This window comes from Manis pentadactyla, chromosome 8, assembly GCF_030020395.1.
Source record: "Manis pentadactyla isolate mManPen7 chromosome 8, mManPen7.hap1, whole genome shotgun sequence".
NCBI lineage: Eukaryota > Metazoa > Chordata > Mammalia > Pholidota > Manidae > Manis > Manis pentadactyla.
Window position 1 is genome coordinate 53765538 of NC_080026.1, and position 24814 is coordinate 53790351.

The window sequence follows — 24814 nt, forward strand, 5'->3', positions numbered from 1 at the left end:
GTGCTTCCAATATCCTGAATATTTCTCTTAGATGGCTTCAATATTTCTTAGATGGCATTTCTTGAAAAGGCAGTAAGAGAGAAATAGATCTTATATTAATAAAGGATAGTATAGCTTCTTCCAAAAAAGTCATCAGAGAGCCAAAATGTCTGAATGATTATCCTATATATTGGTACCAATACATGGAATCCTGTCAGCTCAAGGTTTTCTCTGAGGCTTTATTTTAAGTGACTAATGATGTTTTTTGTAATAAAGACTTTAGAGCTCCATGGTGTTAAGAGGTTGTGTGAATTAAATTGCACTGGGTATTTGCATTTCCATGACACTAGCAAATGTACTGCCCCATGACAGGGTTTTTGGTTGGCTTGTCATGTTAACGAATGAGGAAACAGTTGATAAGTAGTTCTATTTTGACCTGAAGGTGTTGGAATGAAAATATAATAAAATACTTTGTATTTTTAGCAACAGGATGAGTTCATTAAGGATGAACCAGCTGGATATTGCTGTTTACAAAGACTCCTACAAAGGGGATACTTGTTTGTTTCTCGGATTTATATCTGTGACTCATGTGGGGGACTTTTTGCTCGACATTAGGTTTTCTAGCCTTTTCTGGGAACAAACACATCTCCCTTTTTTGAAGAGTAAAAGGAATAAAGCATAACCAAAGGAAAAGAGACCATTTTCCCCCTGACTTATTTCTTGAATATGAAACTTTCTTCTCTTTATCATACAAAATAGAAACACATGAAATAATCCAGAATCATTAATAACTATAAGTGAGTTTATGTAATGAGAAATGTCACATGGAGAAATATCTTTTTAAAATAACATACTGTGCTTGGCTGGTGTTCAATGTGCTAGACGTGTTCAGGAGACTTGAAGATTAAAACAACTGTTAAAACTCATGCCATAATTCTGACCCATTTCATTGCACATTAACTTCTGTAATGCAAACCTTAATGAGATCCTCCTAAAGGGATCAGAGAGTAATGTAACAGAACCAGCATGTTAGGACCCTTTTCTTAACTCCTCTACCAACTTTCCTTCTCTGCTGCACTCCACCCAAGACCCTGGGGAAATCACCATGAGAACGACCACCGCAAGTGTCTGGACAGTGCAAAGCAAACATCATGGAGAGGAGGGGGCCGAGGCCATGGCAATGGTGGGTGCAGACTGGGAAAGGCTGATCGCACAGCTATGCCCATCATAGGTGGCTGGTGGAGGTGGTTTCATGTTGGCACTGACTGAGTTTCTCTCTTCTGTCAATCTGTACCCCAAGGCATTGGGTACCCCATAACGTTGGGTTTCTGCAGTAGTAGCCTGGAACTCCAAGCTCAACACTTTTTCCCTTGGTTTGTTCAAAACCACATTGACTGATTCCATGTGGTTGCTCCCTTTTGCTTATTGGTGCTGCTTCTCCAAGGGTCAGGTCTGTCATCCTGTAAAGCTCAGTGTGGCAGGTTTCTGTTCCTGACCCCGTGTGTGTCACATCTCCACCCAGCATTAGAGTCCCTTCTGCCTTTGCACAGTCTTTAACCATTGGTTTCCATTCTCTGATTCCCTTCAAGGACTTTAAACTTCTCCTTAAGCAGGTGGTAACTAAAAGTTGTCTTTCCTTGGAAAAGTTAAGTAACTTGCCCAACATCACATTCTTATGAAATGGTGGACCTGAGTTTTATAGCAGCAAGTCTCACTCTGGGGCCTATGCCTTTTCCTTTTATGGGGTACCACCTCATTGTACTTTAGACTACCTTTCTTTTAAGGGAGTAGTGCAGAAGGAGGAGAAGTTACTTGATTCCAAATGTTAATGCCTCCTAGATCATACTACCATTGATTTAGATATAAGTGCTTCTAATTTTTGCTTTCTATTCAGCTTTTATCAAACAGGAAAGTATTTTCTTTGAAATACATCAATCAGGTCTTGCGTCTTTAGTGTCCTGGTTACTTAAATTGGCTACACAAATGAGTGTTACAGGGTGTCTAATTCCAGAAACAAACTGGAAGTGGGCAACTGAACACTGCCAGGATCCATTCTCTCTCTTCCCATTTTTCTCTTTAAACGTCTGTCTTCCCTTCATCTCTCATTGCAGTCCAGCCTTTTCTGCTTGCCAGTCCACAAGGCAGGACACGGATGCTCCCAGCTCCCAGGCTTCTATTGCTTCCTTCTAAAACCCACCTAGTCTGTGTAAGGTTGAAAGCACTGGGGGGAGGGGGGAGCACATCAGACACTGATGACGTGCCAAAGTCTCTGGCTGCTGCCCCCTCCCAACCTGAAAAATATGCCTTAGGCTAGTCAATCCTCGTGCTGCTGTAAATCTAAGCTCTGCCTCCCCCTACCTTCTTTAAAAACTCTCTGCCTGTCCACTTTCGCGTGACTTCCCCAGCCTGTGACAGCCAGGTTGTGGAACCTCGCCCGGGGGGCATTCAAATAAATTACCTGGCCCTTTGTTGCCTCTATTTGCCTGCTTATTTCGGCTAGAATTTATCTTACATTTGGTGCCGAAATCCCGGGAAGGAGCATGAGTGCGGGCCCCGACCGGCCACCGGCAGCCCCGCCCCCTCCTTTCCTGACCCAGGGCCTCAACCTGCTCTCCGCTGCGTGGACTATTTTCTGGTGAGTCCCTCAATTTCTCCCGGTCTGCTTCCCTTCCTAACTCCGTTTCACCTGGTCCGTTAGAAATCATGCGTACGTCCAGGTCTGGGCATTCAGCCCATCCGTTGCAAGTATTTGGGATACCCGCCCCTGGCCCTGCAGTGGGGGAGACATCCCTCATCCAGGCTCCCAGGCCGTCTCCTCTGACTTGGTGCACTTGGGACGCTGGGTGCTCCTCTCAGCGGGATTAGTTGGGAACTGGCGCAGACGTGGGGAACCAGCCCTCAGAAGCGGAGGCTCAGACCCCGCTGTGGTGTCTCATTTCTAATTTGGCTACTCTATGTTTGTCCCGGGAAGTTTGCAAATGGAAGCTAATCTTTCTTTGCTCTGAGGCCGGGCCTCAGTATCCCTTGGACAATCAATCTCACTGGCCCCCTGAGGGAACTTTCGATTTTGGCCTCCTCACAGACTTAACTAATTATTGCCACTAGAGCGGAGAGTAGAGTGAAATCCCATATGTGCAGGCTTTTTGGACTTTGCACTCCCATCCAGACCTTTATGTTAACTGTTCAATGACTCAGGTTCTCCTGGCCCAATCTCCAGTTAAAGATTGTCAGCCTCTTACTCTGCCCAGTCCTTCCCTTTCAGAACCACCAGAAAACCTCAGTCACCCACCTCCCTCAGCTCGCAATCCCCTCCCCCTCTCTCCACCACCATCTTTAAGTCCTTTGTCTTCACACGTGTCGCCGCCATCATAAAGTCCTACATTCTCAACCATGCGGTTGTCCTGCTCTCCTCTTCTGGTGGCTGCACCTCCTACTCCCCCTCTCCTTCCACCTTCACCACCCTCTTCCCCCACCAGAACATGCTCCTCCCACCCTCTAGTTTCAGAAGCCACAAACAAGAAACTGAAGAAAAACAAAGCAATTATATATCAGTAACTCAAGTCTTTATATCAGTTTGTCTATCTGTATATATGTTTTTATATAAAAAGTGTTGCTGACTGTAGTCGTTGTGTCTCAATTTGTATGTTTGTGTGTCTAGGTGTGTAAATGAGAAATAGTTTTCTACCTCTGGATGGTATTAATAAAAATTGATTTAAAAACAAGCATTTGTGAAAATTAGGCATTCTAAAACTTCCAGGAAATCTGATAAAAAATGTTAAGCATTAATGCTAATTTGAATTTGGCTGAAGCAGGCATGTCCTTGTTATCAGCTGCCAAAGTTTACCTAATGTCACTTAAATTGATGTTATCTACTAAATCTTTTAAAAATAAATGTCTAAAAACTTGGCTTTGTCTAATATTCAGTAAAGGTATTCTAAATAACCTAGCATAGTTAAAAATAAGTAAATAAATAAGTGTAGCAAATAAATCCCAGTATCAAGTACACAGCAAAATTAAAATTTTGTTTTCAGTTAAAAAGACAAAGTTTTCTTAACTGTTAATCTGCTCTTAATATTAAAAGATTGCAATGAGTTCTCTAATTGTTTTATCAAAGCAGTTTCTCAAGCTTAAAGTCTCGGTGAGTTGTCAGAATATTTAAGAAAATGAGATCTTAATATTAAAAGGACTGCCCGAGTTTTAGTCCACGGCAGTGGGCCCAGTAGCTCTATGAAGTTTGTTGATTTGAGAAGGCCCACTTCTTGTGCAATGGATGACGGCATTTGAGTAGATACCAAAAAAGGATTGGTACAGCATCCTGGAGGCAGACCCATCTGCAAGTATTTCAGACCTAAAACAAAATTATCAAAAACTCATACTAATGATCTTCATGCTCTGGAACTTTCTGTTAAAACAGATTTGGATGGGCAGAAGATGGCAGCGTGAGTAGAGCAGCGTAAATTTCCTCCCAAAACCACATATATCTATGAAAATATAACAAAGACAACACTTCCTAAAATAAAGACCAGAGGACACAGGACAATATCCAGACCACATCCGCACCTGAGAGAACCCAGCGCCTCGCCAAGAGGAGGCCCAAACATGGCCACGCCCACAGCAACAGCGTAGATAAACTTCATAGCAGCAGGGCAGGAAGCAGAAACCCTGTCTGCACGCAGCTGACCAGCACAAGCCACTAGAGGTCGTTGTTCTCCCAGGAGAGGAGGGCCACAAACCAACAAGAAGGGACGTTCTTCCAGCCATCACTCGTCCCAGCTCTGCAAACTATTCCTATCACCATGAAAAGGCAAAGCTACAGGCAGACAAAGATCACAGAGACAACACCAGAGAAGGACACAGACCTAACCAGTCTTCCTGACAAAGAATTCAAAATAAGAATCATAAACATGCTGACAGAGATGCAGAGAAATACGCAAGAGAAATGGGATGAAGTCCGGAGGGAGATCACAGAGGCCAGAAAGGAGATTGCAGAAATGAAACAAACTCTGGAAGGGTTTATAATCAGAATGGATAGGATGCAAGAGGCCACTGATGGAATTGAAACCATAGATGGAATTGAACGCATAGAAGCTGACATAGAGAGAGACAAAAGGATCTCCAGAAATGAAACAATATTAAGAGAACTGGGTGACCAATCCAAAAGGAACAATATCCATATTATAGGGGTTCCAGAAGAAGAAGAGAGAGGAAAAGAGATGGAAAGTGTCTTAGAAGAAATAATTGCTGAAAACTTCCCCAAACTGGGGGAGGAAATAATTGAACAGACGACGGAAATACACAGAACCCACAACAGAAAGGATCCAAGGAGGACAACACCAAGACACATAATAATTAAAATGGCAAAGATCAAGGACAAGGAAAGAGTGTTAAAGGCAGCTAGAGAGAAAAAGGTCACCTATAAAGGGAAACCCATCAGGCTAACATGAGATTTCTCAACAGAAACCCTACAGGCCAGAAGAGAATGGCATGATATATTTAATACAATGAAACTGAAGGGCCTTGAACCAAGGATACTGTATCCAGCACGACTATCATTCAAATATGATGGTGGGATTAAACAATTCCCAGACAAACAAAAGCTGAGGGAATTTGCTTCCCACAAACCACCTCTACAGAACATCTTACAGGGACTGCTCTAGATGGGAGCACTCCTAGAAAGAGCACAGCACAAAACACCCAACATATGAAGAATCGAGGAGGAGGAATAAGAAGGGAGAGAAGAAAAGAATCTCCAGACAGTGTATATAACAGCTCAATAAGTAAGCTAAGTTAGGCAGTAAGATACTAAAAAGGCTAACCTTAAACCTTTGGTAACAACGAATTTAAAGCCAGCAATGGCAATAAGTACATATCTTTCAATAGTCACCCTAAATGTTAATGGGCTGAATGCACCAATCAAAAGACAAAGAGTAATAGAATGGATAAAAAAGCAAGACCCATCTATATGCTGCTTACAAGAAACTCACCTCAAACCCAAAGACATGTACAGACTAAAAGTCAAGGGATGGAAAAACATATTTCAGGCAAACAACAGAGAGAAGAAAGCAGGGGTTGCAGTACTAATATCAGACAAAATAGACTTCAAAACAAAGAAAGTAACAAGAGATAAAGAAGGACACTACATAATGATAAAGGGCTCAGTCCAACAAGAGGATATAACCTGTAAATATATATGCACCTAACACAGGAGCACCAGCATATGTGAAACAAATACTAACAGAACTAAAGGGGGAAATAGACTGCAATGCATTCATTCTAGGAGACTTCAACACACCACTCACCCCAAAGGATAGATCCACCGGGCAGAAAATAAGTAAGGACATGGAAGAACTGAAAAACACAGTAGAGAAGATAGACCTAATAGACATCTATAGAACTCTACATCCAAAAGCAACAGGATATACATTCTTCTCAAGTGCACATGAAACATTCTCCAGAATAGACCACATACTAGGCCACAAAAAGAGCCTCAGAAAATTCCAAAAGATTGAAATCCTACCAACCAACTTTTCAGACCACAAAGGCATAAAACTAGAAATAAACTGTACAAAGAAAGCAAAGAGGCTCACAAACACATGGAGGCTTAACAACACGCTCCTAAATAATCAATGGATCAATGACCAAATCAAAATGGAGATCCAGCAATATATGGAAACAAATGACAACAACAACACTAAGCCCCAACTTCTGTGGGACACAGCAAAAGCACTCTTAAGATGAAAGTATATAGCAGTCCAAGCATATTTAAAAAAGGAAGAAAAATCCCAAATGAATGGTCTAATATCACAATTATCGAAATTGGAAAAAGAAGAACAAATGAGGCCTAAGGTCAGCAGAAGGAGGGACATAATAAAGATCAGAGAAGAAATAAATAAAATTGAGAAGAATAAAACAATAGAAAAATCAATGAAACCAAGAGCTGGTTCTTCGAGAAAATAAACAAAATAGATAAGCCTCTAGCCAGACTTATTAAGAAGAAAAGAGAGTCAACACAAATCAACAGTATCAGAAACGAGAAAGAAAAAATCACGACAGACCCCACAGAAATACAAAGAATTATTAGAGAATACTATGAAATATATGCTAGGCGGAGCCAACATGGCGGCGTGAGTAGGACAGTGGGAATCTCCTCCCAAAAACATATAGACTTTTGAAAATACAACAAACACAACTAGCCCTAAAAGAGAGACCAGAAGACACAGGACAGTGGCCAGACTGCAGCTACACCAGCGAGAACCCAGCGACTGGTGAAAGGGGTAAGATACAAGCCCTGGGACCGGAGGGACCCAAGCGCCCCACCCCCAGCTCCCGGCGGGAGAAAAATAGGCAGAGCGGGAGGGAGACGGAGCCCAGGACTGCCGAACACCCAGCCCCAGCCATCCGGGCCAGAGCGCAGACACAGTACGTGCACAGGGGGCCCTGGATACTGGGGGAACAGGGAGTAAGTCCTCTGAACGGGTGCCGAAGCTGATGCCCCTGTGACAAAGAAAAGCGGGGGCTTTTTGAAAGTCTTAAAGGGACAGGGACTTAACAGCTTGACGGAAACAACCCAGGTCACAGTACAGCAGCTGGAAATTACAGGGAAAACCGGGTGCACTAACCCCCCGGACAACAGCTCTGAAACCCCTCACGGAGGTAAACAGTCAAGCAGCCCCCCCATCCATTACCCCACCGGGCGCTGCGAAAGCAGAGAAGCAGCCTGAGACAAATTCCGCCCACAGAAAGGGAAATTTCTCCCTTCCGGCCAGGCAAGACACAAAGACCCACTCTACACGCAATTACCCAACACAAGCCACTAGGGGTCGCAGTTGTCCCAGTAAAGAAAGGCCAGTAGCAAGTGAAAATTTTGGCCCTCCCAGCTGACAGTCAATAGCACCTGTCAACATGAAAAGGCAAAAAAATATGATCCAGACAAGACTAACCCAGACAGCTTCGGCATCTGCTACATCTTCCCCTGAGAAGGAATCTGGGGAGATAGATTTAACCAGTCTTCCTGAAAAAGAATTCAAAACAAGTCATAACCATGCTGATGGACTTGCAGAGAAATATGCAAGAACTAAGGAAGGAGAATTCAGAAATAAAACAAGCTCTGGAAGGACTTCAAAACAGAATGGACGAGATGCAAGAGACCATTAATGGACTAGAAAACAGAGAACAGGAACACAGAGAAGCTGATGCAGAGAGAGATAAAAGGATCTCCAGGAATGAAAGAATTTTAAGAGAGGTGAGCGACCAATCAAAAAGGAAAAATATAAGAATTATAGGTATTCCAGAAGAAGTAGAGAGAGAAAAGGGGATAGAAAATGTCTTTGAAGAAATAATTGCTGAAAACTTCCCCAAACTAGGGGAAGAAATGGCCTCTCAGACCACAGAGGTACACAGAACTCCCATGACAAGGGATACAATGAGGGCAACACCAAGACACATAATAATTAAAATGGCAAAGATCAAAGACAAGGACAAAGTATTACAGGCAGCCAGAGAGAAAAAAAAGGTTACCTACAAAGGAAAACACATCAGGCTATCATCAGACTTCTCAACAGAAACCCTACAGGCCAGAAGAGAATGGCATGATATACTTAATGCAATGAAACAGAAGGGCCTTGAATCAAGGATACTGTATCCAGCACGAATATCATTTAAATATGAAGGAGGGATTAAACAATTCCCAGACAAGCAAAAGTTGAGGGAATTTGCCTCCCACAAACCACCTCTACAGGGCATCCTACAGGGACTGCTCTAGATGGGAACACTCCTAAAAAGAGCACAGAACAAAACACCCAACATATGAAGAAGGGAGGAGGAGGAACAAGAAGGGAGAGAAATAAAGAATCATCAGACTGTGTTTATAATAGCTCAACAAGCGAGTTAAGTTAGACAGTAAGATAGTAAAGAAGCTAACCCTAAACCTTTGGTAACCACAAACTTAAAGCCTGCAATGGCAATAAATTCATACCTTTCAATAATCACCCTAAATGTAAATGGACTGAATGCACCAATCAAAAGACACAGAGTAATAGAATGGATAAAAAAGCAAGATCCATCCATATGCTGCGTACAAGAGACTCACCTCAAACCCAAAGACGCACACAGACTTAAAGTCAAGGGATGGAAAAAGATATTTCAAGCAAACAACAGAAAGAAGAAAGCAGGTGTTGCAATTCTGGTATCAGACAAAACAGACTTCAAAATAAAGAAAGTAACAAAAGACAAAGAAGGACATTACATAATGATAAAGGGCTCAGTCCATCAAGAGGATATAACCATTATAAATATATATGCACCCAATACAGGAGCACCAACATACCTGAAACAAATATTAACAGAACTAAAGGAGGTAATAGAATGCAATGCATTCATTCTAGGAGACTTCAACACACCACTCACTCCAAAGGAGAGATCCACCGGGCAGAAAATAAGTAAGGACACAGAGGCACTGAACAACACACTAGAACAGATGGACCTAATAGACATCGACAGAACTCTACATCCAAAACCAACAGGATACACATTCTTCTCAAGTGCATGTGGAACATTCTCCAGAATAGACCACATACTAGGACACAAAAAGAGCCTCAGTAAATTCCAAAAGATTGAAACCCTACCAACCAACTTTTCAGACCACAAAGGCATTAAACTAGAAATAAACTGTACAAAGAAAGCAAAAAGGCTCACAAACACATGGAGGCTAAACAACACGCTCCTAAATAATCAATGGATCAATGACCAAATCAAAATGGAGATCCAGCAATATATGGAAACAAATGACAACAACAACACTAAGCCCCAACTTCTGTGGGACACAGCAAAAGCAGTCTTAAGAGGAAAGTATATAGCAATCCAAGCATACTTTAAAAAGGAAGAGCAATCCCAAATGAATGGTCTAATGTCACAACTATCGAAATTGGAAAAAGAAGAACAAATGAGGCCTAAGGTCAGCAGAAGGAGGGACATAATAAAGATCAGAGAAGAAATAAATAAAATTGAGAAGAATAAAACAATAGCAAAAATCAATGAAACCAAGAGCTGGTTCTTCGAGAAAATAAACAAAATAGATAAGCCTCTAGCCAGACTTATTAAGAGGAAAAGAGAGTCAACACAAATCAACAGTATCAGAAACGAGAAAGGAAAAATCATGACGGACCCCGCAGAAATACAAATAATTATTAGAGACTACTATGAAAACCTATATGCTAACAAGATGGGAAACCTAGGAGAAATGGACAACTTCCTAGAAAAATACAACCTTCCAAGACTGACCCAAAAAGAAACAGAAAATCTAAACAGACCAATTACCAGCAACGAAATTGAAGAGGTAATCAAAAAACTACCAAAGAACAAAACCCCCGGGCCAGATGGATTTACCTCGGAATTTTATCAGACATACAGGGAAGACATAATACCCATTCTCCTTAAAGTTTTCCAAGAAATAGAAGAGGAGGGGATACTCCCAAACTCATTCTATGAAGCTAACATCACCCTAACATCACCCTAATACCAAAACCAGGCAAAGACACCACGAAAAAAGAAAACTACAGACCAATATCCCTGATGAACGTAGACGCAAAAATACTCAACAAAATTTTAGCAAACCGAATTCAAAAATACATCAAAACCATCGTACACCATGACCAAGTGGGATTCATCCCAGGGATGCAAGGATGGTACAACATTCGACAGTCCATCAACATCATCCACCACATCAACAAAAAGAAAAACAAAAACAACATGATCATCTCCATAGATGCTGAAAAAGCATTTGACAAAGTTCAACATCCATTCATGATAAAAACTCTCAGCAAAATAGGAATAGAGGGCAAGTACCTCAACATAATAAAGGCCATCTATCATAAACCCACAGCCAACATTATATTGAACAGCGAGAAGCTGAAAGCATTTCCTCTGAGATCGGGAACTAGACAGGGATGCCCACCCTCTCCACTGTTATTTAACATAGTACTGGAGGTCCTAGCCACGGCAATCAGACAAAACAAAGAAATACAAGGAATCCAGATTGGTAAAGAAGAAGTTAAACTGTCACTATTTGCAGATGACATGATACTGTACATAAAAAACCCTACAGACTCCACCCCAAAACTACTAGAACTGATATCGGAATACAGCAAAGTTGCAGGATACAAAATCAACACACAGAAATCTGTGGCTTTCCTATACACTAACAATGAACCAACAGAAAGAGAAATCAGGAAAACAACTCCATTCACAATTGCATCAAGAAAAATAAAATACCTAGGAACAAACCTAACCAAAGAAGTGAAAGACTTATACTCTGAAAACTACAAGTCACTCTTAAGAGAAATTAAAGGGGACACTAACAGATGGAAACTAATCCCATGCTCGTGGCTAGGAAGAATTAATATCGTCAAAATGGCCATCCTGCCCAAAGCAATATACAGATTTGATGCAATCCCTATGAAACTACCAGCAACATTCTTCAATGAACTGGAACAAATAATTCAAAAATTCATATGGAAACACCAAAGACCCCAAATAGCCAAAGCAATCCTAAGAAAGAAGAATAAAGTAGGGGAGATCTCACTCCCCAACTTCAAGCTCTACTATAAAGCCATAGTAATCAAGACAATTTGGTACTGGCACAAGAGCAGAGCCACAGACCAATGGAACAGACTAGACAATCCAGACATTAACCCAGACATATATGGTCAATTAATATTTGATAAAGGAGCCATGGACATACAATGGCGAAATGACAGTTTCTTCAAAAGATGGTGCTGGCAAAACTGGACAGCTACATGTAGCAGAATGAAACTGGACCATTGTCTAACCCCATATACAAAAGTAAACTCAAAATGGATCAAAGACCTGAATGTAAGTCACGAAACCATTAAACTCCTGGAAGAAAACATAGGCGAAAACCTCTTAGACATAAACATGAGTGACCTCTTCTTGAACATATCTCCCCGGGCAAGGAAAACAACAGCAAAAATGAGTAAGTGGGACTATATTAAGCTGAAAAGCTTCTGTACAGCAAAAGACACCATCAATAGAACAAAAAGGAACCCGACAGTATGGGAGAATATATTTGAAAATGACACATCCGATAAAGGCTTGACGTCCAGAATATATAAAGAGCTCACATGCCTAAACAAACAAAAAACAAATAACCCAATTTAAAAATGGGCAGAGGGACTGAACAGACAGTTCTCCAAAAAAGAAATACAGATGGCCAACAGACACATGAAAAGATGCTCCACATCGCTAATTATCAGAGAAATGAAAATTAAAACTACAATGAGGTATCACCTCACACCAGTAAGGATGGCTGCCATCCAAAAGACAAACAACAACAAATGTTGGTGAGGCTGTGGAGAAAGGAGAACCCTCCTACACTACTGGTGGGAATGTAAGTTAGTTCAACCATTGTGGAAAGCAGTATGGAGGTACATCAAAATGCTCAAAACAGACCTACCATTTGACCCAGGAATTGCACTCCTAGGAATTTACCCTAAGAATGCAGCAATCAAGTATGAGAAAGACCAATGTACCCCTATGTTTATCGCAGCACTATTTACAATAGCCAAGAATTGGAAGCAACCTAAATGTCCATCGGTAGATGAATGGATAAAGAAGATATGGTACATATACACAATGGAATACTACTCAGCCATAAGAAAAGGGCAAATCCAACCATTTGCAGCAACATGGATGGAGCTGGAGGGTATTATGCTCAGTGAAACAAGCCAAGCAGAGAAAGAGAAATACCAAATGATTTCACTTATCTGTGGAATATAAGAACAAAGGAAAAACTGAAGGAACAAAACAGCAGCAGAATCACAGAACTCAAGAATGGACTAACAGGTACCAAAGGGAAAGGGACTGGGGAGGATGGGTGGGTAGGGAGGGATAAGGGGGTGAGAAGTAGGGGGGTATTAAGATTAGCATGCATGGGGGGGTAGGAGAAAAGTGAGGGCTGTACAACACAGAGAAGGCAAGTAGTGATTCTACAACATTTTGCTATGCTGATGGACAGTGACTGTAAAGGGGTTTATAGGGGGTCCTGGTATAGGGGAGAGCCTAGTAAACATAATATTCGTCATGTAAGTGTAGATTAGTGATAACAAAAAAAAAATGAGCAGTTCCTGTGTGGTAACCTCCAATGAGTTCTACACAAGGGTATAAAGGACATATAAAAGTGTAGGCAAAGGGTCTGTTTGTGTTTATACAGAGGATCAAAGCCTAATTGGGCTACCCCGAAAATGAACTAAGATACGATATGAAAAAGAACTCCCCACATCAGCACTCTCTGGAAGACTCATGCCAGAAGGTGATCATCAAAAAACCCCAACAAAGATCCACGCACTGCTACAGCTCTAGATGCACTCATCCCACCAGTTCCTGGACTTGCCATGGGAATGAGGAAGGAGATATCTAAGCTGGCCTGTGCATACAGTAAAACAACAAATTTGACTGGATCTATACTGTTGGAACTCAAACAAGAATTAGGAGAAGTGCAAATTGTAGCGCTCCAAAATCTTACAACTACAGACTATTTACTGTTAAAAGAACATAAGGGATGTGAACATTCCCCAGGAATGGGTTGTTTTAATTTGTCTGATTTCTCTCAGACTGTTCAAGTTCAGTTGGACAATATCCACCATATCATAGATAAGTTTTCACAAATGCCTAAGGTGCCTAACTGGTTTTCTTGGTTTCACTGGAGATGGCTGGTAATTACAGGTATGCTTTGGTTATGTAACTATACTCCTATTAAGTTAATGTGTGTGCACAATTTAAGTAGTAGCTTAAAACCTATACATGCTGAAGTTACTCTACAAGAAGATATATCAAAGAAATAATCAATCTTCCCATGTTTTCTTCCGCCTGCTACTTCTATAGCTTTTCTTCTTCCTTCCTAATTACAATCCTTAAATAGAATTCGTGCCTCATATCAAATTTACCGAGTATCATAATTCTTCCAAGTGGTAAAGATACCTCAAGACAAATGCTGGGCATAGAAGCTACAGGGCATAAATCTGCAAAGAAATAAAAAGCTAACCATTTCAAACAATAAGGCTTCTCTCTCACTTACCAACTTTACATTTCCCTGTATGGCCCCAGAAGATGACTGGTTAGCCAGAGACGGGTAAGATTCTCAAGGGAGGAACAACCTAAGACAGGCACAGTCGCAGGGGGGCCATCACGTGAGAAATTGGGGATCAACAGAGGTGAGGCTTAGAACCTCACCCCCACTGTTCTGAGAGAAATCTTCTGCATACGTGGATGTTTTACTGCCCTTGTCTAGCTTGGATTAACACATAGTCTACACGCACACACCTGATCATCTACATTTGCTCTCTTACAACACTAAACTATGTTTTCTACCTTTATCTTGTATCTACCTACCACTTCAGCATTTTATTAAAAACAATAATAATAAAGAGAGAAATGTGGTATCTGCATATAAATCAAGTATAAAAATCAAATGAGTATTCATATTTGAACTGACTGTTTAGAGTTCATAATGCATGAGCAAAACCGAAGGTTTCTGTGATGGCTGCCCTTGTACTGTTCACCATGTAAGAACTTATTCACTATGTAAGAATTTGTTCTCCATGTAAGATCTTGTTTGTTATGCCTCAGAAGATTGGAGACTGACGAAAATTAGGCTTGGGGTGGATTAATAATTGTGCATTGAGCATTGACTCTCCTATACAGAATTTTATTGTTGTTAACAACCATTTGATCAATAAATATGATAGATGCCCTCACAAACAAACAAACAAACAAAAAAAGCACACACTTCCAATGGTAAAATAATAAGTAACCGGGATGTAATGAATATAGTCAAGATATTGTAACAGCTTGGTATGTTGATAGCTGGTACCTAGAATTGTCATGTATATAAATGTTGAATCACTATGTTGTACACCTGAAACTAATGTAATGTAAATACTGTGTGTCAACTACCCTTCAATAAAAAATTATCTACAAAAAAAAAATGTTAAAAGGACTAAAAGCTAAAGTTTACTAACAACTGTATAACCTTCTTTATTTGCCTTTAACGTATTTTGTTGTCATTCTGGTTAAATAGATAAGTATTGCTTCATAGCATCCTACAATCCTATTTAAGCAAGTGCTTAAAACTTTTAACAGCTTCCCAAAATCAAATTCAAAAAAGTGCTTTTTACCTCTAGTTCACTCTAATATTTTCCAGAGGGCCCCTAGGACATGTCAGAAGAATTTCCTCTCATTGAGGAAAATATTTGGCTAATTTGGAAGAGGGCCCCAGCGAAGTGACGCTAAGGTGGTGGAGCCGTGGAGAATAGAGCGGGCTGGGAGTGAGAGCAACAGTCCGAACGCCCCGCCCGTCTCTCTGCGGTGAATGGCGGCGGGATGGAGCACGAGGGGAGCGGAGGCAGCGGGGGGTCGGCCGGGCTCCTGCAGCAGATCCTCAGCCTGAAGCTTGTGCCGCGGGTGGGCAACGGGACCCTGTGCCCCAACTCCACTTCTCTCTGCTCCTTCCCAGAGATGTGGTATGGCGTGTTCCTGTCGGCCCTGGTGTCCTCTCTCTTCTTTCATGTCCCTGCTGGATTACTGGCCCTCTTCCCCCTCAGGCATCACAAATACGGCAGGTTCATGTCTGTGAGCATCCTGTTGATGGGCATCGTGGGACCAGTTACCGCTGGCATCTTAACAAGTGCAGCAATTGCTGGAGTGTACCGAGCAGCGGGAAAGGAAATGATACCATTTGAAGCCCTCACCTTGGGCACTGGACAGACATTTTGTGTAGTGGTGGTGTCCTTTTTACGGGTCTTGGCTACTCTATAGCATATACCCTTATGCTATGATGTCGAACCTAAGTTATATAGAATCCTCAAAAAGAAGACATGGAGTGTAATGTTTTCCTCTTCAAATGAAAGCAACTCGAATGAAAATGCATGTGAAGAATAGTATCTCAGCCCTCTCTTCAATTTGAAGCTCCCAGAATTGAAGGTCTTTTTGGAGCTCCAAGAATTGAAGGTCTTTTTGGACTTTTGTTCTCAACCAAAAAAAATCAAATTTCTTATCTTTTTTTTTTTTTTTTGGTAGCTATTGAATTTAAGCAATTTAAAGGTGCACTTTTCCCAATCATGTCAATAGTTCTTCTGGGTTGGCATCTTTGCACTGAAATTTATAATATTCTGTGACAAAATGCAGTGTTGCACATTTCAGAGCAACTATGGGAAATACTGGTTTATTTCTGAGCAGAATATATTAAAATCTTATTTAAGCTGATCTCAATGAGAATTTGGTAGACTCTTCTTTTGCTACATCTTCGTGACAGTAAGTGCCAACTAGGTTTTAACTGAGTTTATAGCTTTGAGAGCAAATTTGGTGAAATAGAAGAGGAAAAAAATCTGTAACAAGTAGTGGCATCAATTCCACTGTTTAAAGGAGATGATGTGATGTGGATAACTAGCTCTGATTACTTAATATATTTTAAGAGATGTGAATTTGTTGTTTTGTACATTTTATCAAAATAAGCTAGCTAATTGAGACTTTTTTTCCCCCAGAATTCCTGTACTACCTTTTCCTATCATTCTTATTCTATTAATTGTATTTAGTTTAATTGGCAGCACACCCTGTTAAATAGTTTGAGCTGAAAATTTTAAGCCAGATTGGTTAGGATGCTCTTTGGATATTGAGGGCACCACAAAATAGAGGTTAAACATTCTGTTAAGAGTTTTTCTTAGTGACTGGTTTTTAAATGACTCCTGAGAAATTGTAGAAGTGCAGCTTAAACTATAGTTAGCAAATACTGATTTCTTCATCTTATCATGCTTACCTCGTAGAGGGTCTTCAGCCCATTTTCACAGTATTGGGTACCACTCTCAAGAAGTGGCTGTAGTTTAATTTTCAGTTATGCCTCTAGTGTGCCCTTTCCATTTTCTTTCAAGAGAATTAAATACCAAATGGTTTTTAAACCCAACTTTAGCTATTTCAATTTTTTATCCTACTGCCTAATTTTCTTTTTCATTAAAAGGCCTGAAAACTGTGACCTTCAAAAGATAAAGGGTTCCAAAAATTAAGTATCTAACTTGATCCTTACCACCTAAACCATTTTGTATGGAATACAATCATCATTATCTAATTAAAATAGCCCAGAGGACCAGTGTACCATAGAAAAAAAATTACAGAGGGACCACAAAAATTAACTGGACATTTTTTTTTCTAACCTAATAGGCTATTAGACCACTTCTCAAATTATACTGACATATACTCAGACTACGTCGAAAGTACAAGTAGAGTCACAATGCTGGCACATGTCCTTAGAAATACCCCAAGATGATTCTCCGATGCTCAAATCTTCCTTTTAAGTAAATTTAAAATCTTTAAAGACTCTTTTTCAGTTCAAAGAGCTGTGATTTTGAAAAGTAGCCATTCAGTTTAAGAAATTTGAGGATGTTGCATCCATTATTGTAGAAAATGATTTTAATCCTTTCTATTGAAAGATGCCTCTCTATTAGAGTTTTCACCTAAAACATTCTTTTGGATAGAATTTTACAAATTGAACATGTGGGCCAGTAGTTGGTGAGCCTGCCCCCAAACACTGACTCATAAACATACTGATCCATGATTTAAAAGTGTTTGGTTATTTTTCTTTTAGAGCCAAGACGCAAAAATTAATGTATTTTGAAAGGTGGTTTTTGTTTCCATCTGTTTCTCATTTGTTATACTTTGATTATCTACTCTTTAAAAACTTCAAATATAAAATGTATCCTTAAATTATTGAATGTTTCATCTGTCCTACTATGTGAACATTCTCCTGTGAATTAATGTAAATAGACTACATAGATTGAGCTTTGTAGCTTCAAATATTTTCAGGGAGAAACTATTTGAATAGTAAAGAATGTCTATTCCCCCTTGGGGATTTTTTTGTTGTTGTTGTTGTTCTATTTGTTTTTTAAAATTTCTCATCTCAAATACATAATTATTTGGAGGTGGTTGCTCAAATGGAAAAATGTTGGCATTTGTGTTGAACATTTTATTTTACTGTATGTAGTTTTTTGAGAATTTTTGCCAAAAACTGGCTTTCTTAGAGACATAGGCAGCCACCCCTCCTTCAGCTGTACATCCATTTTTCCTTTTTTATGTGGGGGAAGGAGGCAGCCCCCATCCATAAAAGCTGATTTCTGGATTCTTTAATATGGGGACTTTGGGGTGAAGGCATTTCATGAAAATTTCAGTCCACATACAAATGTGTAATGAATATTCCAGGAGAAAATACATCTCTTTCTGCTGTTAACTCACTTTTTAACAGCAAAACATTTCTTCTTAGGAAATGTTTAAACTAGCGAGAAAAAGTTCATGCAAATTATTGCCTTTGAACCTTCCTTGTGTTTAAAATTTCTAAATTGTATGTTAGCTTTTGATTCCAATGTCCTTTCTGACTGTTCTGGTTCGAGTTAAGTTCTTATCACAGCGGCAGAGCATATCAACCTCCCCTAAGAAACCATTTCCTGGAATGTGAAGTCCGGGTGCCATTAGCTATCTACTTGCAGAAAGTTTTGTGTTCCTGCATTTCTTTTTTATGCACTCTGTTGGGTTGGCTGTGACTAAAATCAGCTTAACTTTTTGTATTAGATTATATTGCTAAACTGCTACAGTCAAAATGATCAAATCTTTATACAATAGAAAATTACTTAAATTTTATTTTTCTACTGACATTTCTAATTCTGATGTAAATGTTTATCAATAAAGAATTTCTTTGAAAAAAAAATTTGGCTAATTTGGCTTATTTACCTGCTTAATTACCTATAAGGCACTGTCACAGAGAATGATGCTAAACTTTGTTACTGAATGTTTTGTGTTACAGAAATATCCAAATTTCCTTATGACAACTGTCTTACAGTAAGCTTTCATCAAATCTTTAACCATTGTCATTTGTAAGTCTTTTGTCATTTATACTCACTGTTTTATTACTCCTAAACTAGTAAAAACTAGATTTCAGCAGAACAAGTATTAGTTACATATGATTAAGTAAACTAAAGAAAATGATTTTGTGACTTTTTGTTTCAAATATTGTTGATAAAGTGTTTTAAGCTTTTTCTCTTAAGCTGACAACAGTTTAGTAAATGACTGTCTTTATAAGCAGAATTGAAGCTTTATCTTTCTCTCTACCTGATCCCTCCAGAATTTAAAAACTCTCAGTGACTATTTTTATATTTCATGGCAGTATATTTATTTGCACAAGTTCAATAAGAATCTGCTTTCCTTGTAAGAGGACCAATTAAAAACACTAGTTATATTGCCAAAGCTTTGACTGAACATCATACCTAAGAGACACGTGTGTAAACTCAGATATGAACAGAGAGCTTTAAGGAACTAAGATTGACTTTATACAGCCAACAAAGCCCCTTAGAAGAACTAGCCTGGTACCTTGCTTACAGAGTTCCCAGCAGCCTTACCAGGTGAGTAAAGAAGGTCACTTCCTGGCAGATGCAGGAACCTCAAGAATGTCCTGGGAACCTCATGAAGAGAAGAATTCACTAAAATCTACAGGTACTGCAGGTACAACCTGATGGAAAGTCTTACTTGGCTTTCTGGCCTCAAGAGGCCTTTAAAAGTTCAATCTGAAATTCCTTACAAAAAGTTCCAGCAAAGCACATTTAAAAGAGCCGGTGTAATCAATTGCTCTTCTTGCTGCACTTATGCAAATAATAAAGCCAAGTGTTAATTATTTTCTTAATCTAGCTACTTCTAATAAAAATAAGGGTGATTTTAGAGAAAAGTATTATTTCAATAATGCAGTCTTATCTATAGTAAATCCTAATACTAGTCATTGAGATGTAAACTCAATCCAGAATTTTAATTTCCCCATAATACCTGGTTATAATTCTCAATTAAACTCTTCATATTTCTATTTCTCATATTCAGCCATTCTTTCTTAATCTCATCAAATTTGTCCTTTCAGAATAAAAGCACCAACTTTCTGAAGCCCTCTCAACTGACCAGTGATAGAGACCTACCTGCACCCTTTACTGCGCCTCTTCTCAGCATGAAGCAGCCAGAGTGGTCATCGCCCCTTTTCCCTGGCAGCAGCTAGAGTCTCTATCTGTAGAAGAGAAAATGAGACAGAAACCATAAGCTTAGATGGAGTGAAGTGAAAGCCTCTAAAAAAATCAGGGTGAGATATTTGCAGTCAGAGCAATATAACTACATGCTACGAAACTCCCCCCACTATGCCCCTTGTCAGCCAGAAGTAGCCAGATCAAGTCGTCGCCCATTATGACCAAAAGGCTGAAATGTAAGGTTGAAGGCACTGGGGGGTGGGGGGAGCACGTCAGACACCGATGACATGCCAAAGTCCCCGGCTGCTGCCCCCTCCCAACCTGAAAAATGTGCCTTAGGCTAGCCAATCTTCGCGCCACTGTAAATCTAAGCTCTGCCTCCCCCTACCTTCTTTAAAATCTCGCTGCCTGTCTACTTTTGTGTGACTTCCCCGGCCTGTGACAGCCAGGCTGCAGAACCTCGCCCAGGGGCATTCAAATAAATTACCTGGCCCTTTGTTGCCTCTCTTTGCCTGCTTATTTCAGCTAGAATTTATCTTACAGTCTGTGTGGAGAATATCTTGGTAATCATTCCAAATCCTCAGCACAGGGACTTTGATTGGCTCAGCATGGTCAGGTGTTAACTCTAGGGTCAGATTCTGGGTCGGGGGCAAGGCCAAGTTCTCCACATGTGGCTGCTCCCTCAGCAAACTTGTGAAAAGGAAGTTTTCTGAGAAGGGATGAAGGTTAGGAGTGGCAGTGACATGAACAGACAACCCAGGAGGTATCTACCTCATGCATATTTCACTGAAACTCAAAGGTGAAATAATTTTTTGGCCCCATCTCTTCCTGAACCCATTGACTTAGGCTTAGCTCTATTAGTTCACAGAATAAGCAATGGCTATTTGCTAGCAGGATCAGAAGCCACTTCCCCTGACAGCATTAAGTAACACTTGTAACAAACCTAAAAGGACAGTCAGCTTTATTAGGTTTCCTTAAATGCAAGATGTTTGTCTTGTTCCATTAGTTCCACAGCTCCTAGAGCAATCCCTGACACCTAGTAAACATTCATTAAGTATTAGCTGCTAATTTTAATTTTTGCAGAAGGTCCAAAATGGATAGTATTGAACATTACTGAAGTGGGAGCACTAAAATGGGTGCTGGCCCCTCAATCTTCTCAGCCCTTAGAGACCAAGGCCCATTACAGAGCTCCCAGCTGACAGCACTCCATGCAACTTGGTATTAGAAAGCACCATTTTATCAGGAAAAGAAATTGAAACGAGACAAGCATTTAAAAGAGCAAGATTGTATAAACCATGGTGCATGTGAAAGTTAGTTTAAAATATTTAATTAGTAGTATTAGTTTAAATATTAGTTATGTTTTTACTAATATATTGGTTAAATATTAGTAATATTAGTTTAAATATTAATTTAAAGTATTTTGTGTCTTTTGCACATTAACTCAAGTAAGTCATCAAAATTTCCCAATAAAAGTCCATCATGTAGAGCAGGATGAGGACCCCTCAGGAGAGCTTTGCTCTTCGAGCCTATTGCTGTAATGCCCTTGCCTCCACCCACCTCTGCTCTGTGGTTGGTATGGATTTTAATCAAAGACTGGATTAGAAACAATGGCACCGTCTGCCCTGTACCCCTCAGGGATGCTGATCTCACCCTCCCTGGATCCAGGTGTCCCCTGTCTCCATTCCAGGTGAGACAAACTGCAGCTCTGTCTGAGCAGTGAGCTCTGCTGAAGTAAAAAAGTCTGCAAGGATCTTGTCCTTTATACATGGAGGAAGCCACACCAACTGATAGGTTTAGGGAGACCTCTGCACTTACCTCAGGGCCACATGATCTCCTGGTGGTGTTTCCTTAAGCACGTAGGAGCCTCTGAGGCCCATTCCTAATGTACAAGTCTGTGCTTTTGGAAAGGAGGCAAATGAATGCCTGGCTTTCACACAAGAAGTACAGCACTGGAGGTCCATGTGGTGCCCCAGAAAGTAAGTGTTGTTGACAATTGTTGGAAACCCCCAAGTGACAAGACTGAGTGCCAAGCACAGGCTGAGTGCCTCCAGGGTAGCTTCCCTAGTGGGCTGGTCAGCCCCAGAGTTCCCAGGTCAGTTTGAGTAATTGAGTCTAGTCCTCATTTGGCTGCAAGCCCAGCTTGTCCACACCACCAACCAGCACTATTTGCCCACCCCGTGGAGAATGAGCAATGTCCACAGCAATGGGTAGGGGAGACATCCATAGGTGTTGACAGATGTTTTGTGCAGGAGGTGCGGGGGCTGGGGCCATCTCCTGCTGTGGCCAGGGGCCTTCTCTCCATCAGGTTAAAAGGAATGGCAATCAAATCATGGTCAGACCTATCTGGCAGGGGATGGTAGACCCATCACCAGCTGCATTTAAGGGGCTTTTCAGAGTTTAGGAAAGCCATACCAGGGCATTTTCCTTTGTGAGGAAGGCTTTGGGGGCAGTTCTGAAAGATAAAGTTTATTGATATCACTCCCTCTCCCATATCTCTTGGCATCAGGATGTTTCCTCCCAGCTGATGTCCTCAGCCCTGTACCTGGGTGTTGCTCTCTCTTCACCAACCACAAAACCAGAGGGTAGCTATAATTTCCCCTTTTCTAACCACCCTCCACTCCACCCATACCTTTTGTCTTGAATGGCCATGTGCAACAAGGACAAAGCCATCTTTTAAAAATTTACGGAGATCTCTGCTCCCCTACTTTGGCTCACATGGGTCACAGTAGAGGGACTTTGTGGACAGTGCACTCAGACAAGTGGTCATTTATCTTCAGAAAGGCAGGAACTATGGGAGAATCAGGAACCAAGAGAGCAAGAACTACTGGGCCGTCAGGAAAATGGACCATCAACCCTTTTTCATCCTTGGGTTGAAGTCTCAAGGTCCAGTTTCCCAAAATAATTTTAATTTTGGCCTAGTCTCACTCACTTGCCTATCCTGGGCCAGAAAGACTCAGTTGGGAGTTCTGCTAAGATCACTTGTAATTGAGATGGGTAGAGTCTCAGAGGAAGAGGAAAATGGCATGGTCAGACAAACCTAACAAATGTCCATTACAGGAGGAGGCACTTTCTGTCCTGGTTCTGTGTTAGCACCCTGACAGTTAAGGAAAAATTATGATACTTGTTAAAGATGGTATTCAAGGGGGTTCCTTACAGTGGGGTTTTGTAGTATCAGAGAGAGATCCAGGTCAACACCGAATACATGGAAAAATGGAGATTTACAGCCGAAGAGCAGGGCAGGTGTCAGTGGATGGAAAATTAACAGGAAACATCAGGGATAAGGGGGGATGGATTCTAGCTAAACTGGACAAGATTATTGCTGTAGACAAATCAGGCAGTGAAATATCAAGTGTGGGGCATGAGGAGTTTGATTAGATATCAAGGATAGGAAATTTCCAGTGAAATGAGTCGGCCAGATTCTTGCTAAAACCAGACTAAATGGATAGAGCCCCTGGACTAAAGGACAGAGCCCAAGGTCAGGGCATAGGCAGAAGGAGTCCTCAGAGGAACCTGACTCAGGTGTGATCAAGGGGTCTTTGTCATGCAAGACTCATCCTATTTTTTGCATCAGACATTTTACTAATTCTTTAGTCAAACATGCAGTAAGAAACATTAAAACAACAATAATATCAACTAAATGTAAGCACTCTGGCAGAGATGGGCAGTGTAAGAATCCGCCTTCATCTGGTTTAGAATGCATGATTCCATGACTGAGTTACTGTCACCACTTGACTTAATTATTGAAATTAAGGTGTAGCGCGGCCCACAACATCTTTTGTGTAGACTTTCTAGACTTGCATTGTCTAAATACTGTGGCCAGTAGCCACATGTGGCTATTGGCCACTTGAAATGTGGCTAGTTCAAACTGAGCTGTGCTATAATTGCAAAATACACACTGCCTTTCAAAGACTTAGTATGACCAAAAGTCAGACAGTACTGCAACTGCAAGATTGCAAACATTGCAAATAACCTAGAGCTGATGGCAGTGGACCAGATGGAGAGGTCAACCTGAAAGTCCATGACATCAGAGAGAACAGGGAGGAGACATGATTACCATCCTGAGCACATGGGTTGCAGTCAGCCAGGATGACTTTTTTTGCAATTCTGCATATAGACAATATGGACAATATCTCTGCCTCAGATTGTTAAATGAAAATTATCAAAATGTTTGACTTTTCCATAGGTTAATTTATGTCTGAACTGTATTTACACTTACCCAACCCCATGAAGTATATCCTTTCATGGCTTAGCTTCTCAGTTTTGCTGTTTGGCTCCTCCATTCTTGAAATCCCAGTACAAATCCCACTCCTTGCCTGAGGACCATGAACTACCTACCTCATTATCAAAGGCCAAAGTGATTCATTCAAAACAGCTTAATTTTGAGTGGCTACAGTGCGCTGGGCACTGTCTTAGGGGCCAGTGACACAGCAGCAAAACAAGCAAAGATCTTTCTCTCTTAGAGCCCAGATGGTATTATCTATATTAATAGACAATTCTATCTTGAAGATATTGCAGGAGATGGTCTTGGAGATGGGTCTCTTGAAAATTCCCTTGGAGGACTAGTTCAGCCTTCTGAGTCAGGAACTTTTCTGAAGAAGGCAGTAAGCAGAAATGTGACAGAAGTGGCACTTTGCATTAAGAAAAAGGATTACAATGCCTTAAACACACATAGGCTATTCGGTTGTCAAAGTCCACAGGGCTGCCAATGGTTTGTGGCCAGCTAATGGAACCCATCTAGGAAATCCCTCTGGTTAATGGCTCTCCTTAGTGGAGGTTTGACAATG

At 40.7% G+C, this 24814-nt stretch overlaps 1 protein-coding gene and 1 long non-coding RNA gene across 2 annotated transcripts; both read left to right on the top strand.

The window, feature by feature from the left end:
- The first annotated feature begins 1027 nt into the window (after nucleotides 1–1027).
- On the top strand, nucleotides 1028–20527 carry LOC130684556 (uncharacterized). Its single transcript, XR_008998858.1, has 2 exons — nucleotides 1028–2614; nucleotides 19934–20527. It is a non-coding gene; the product is annotated as an uncharacterized LOC130684556 (long non-coding RNA).
- LOC130684555 (transmembrane protein 170A-like) lies at nucleotides 15273–15972 on the top strand. Its single transcript, XM_057505750.1, has one exon. It carries the CDS (start codon nucleotides 15373–15375, stop codon nucleotides 15805–15807), a length of 435 nt encoding a protein of 144 aa, XP_057361733.1. The 5' UTR covers nucleotides 15273–15372; the 3' UTR covers nucleotides 15808–15972.
- Nucleotides 20528–24814: the final 4287 nt, after the last annotated feature.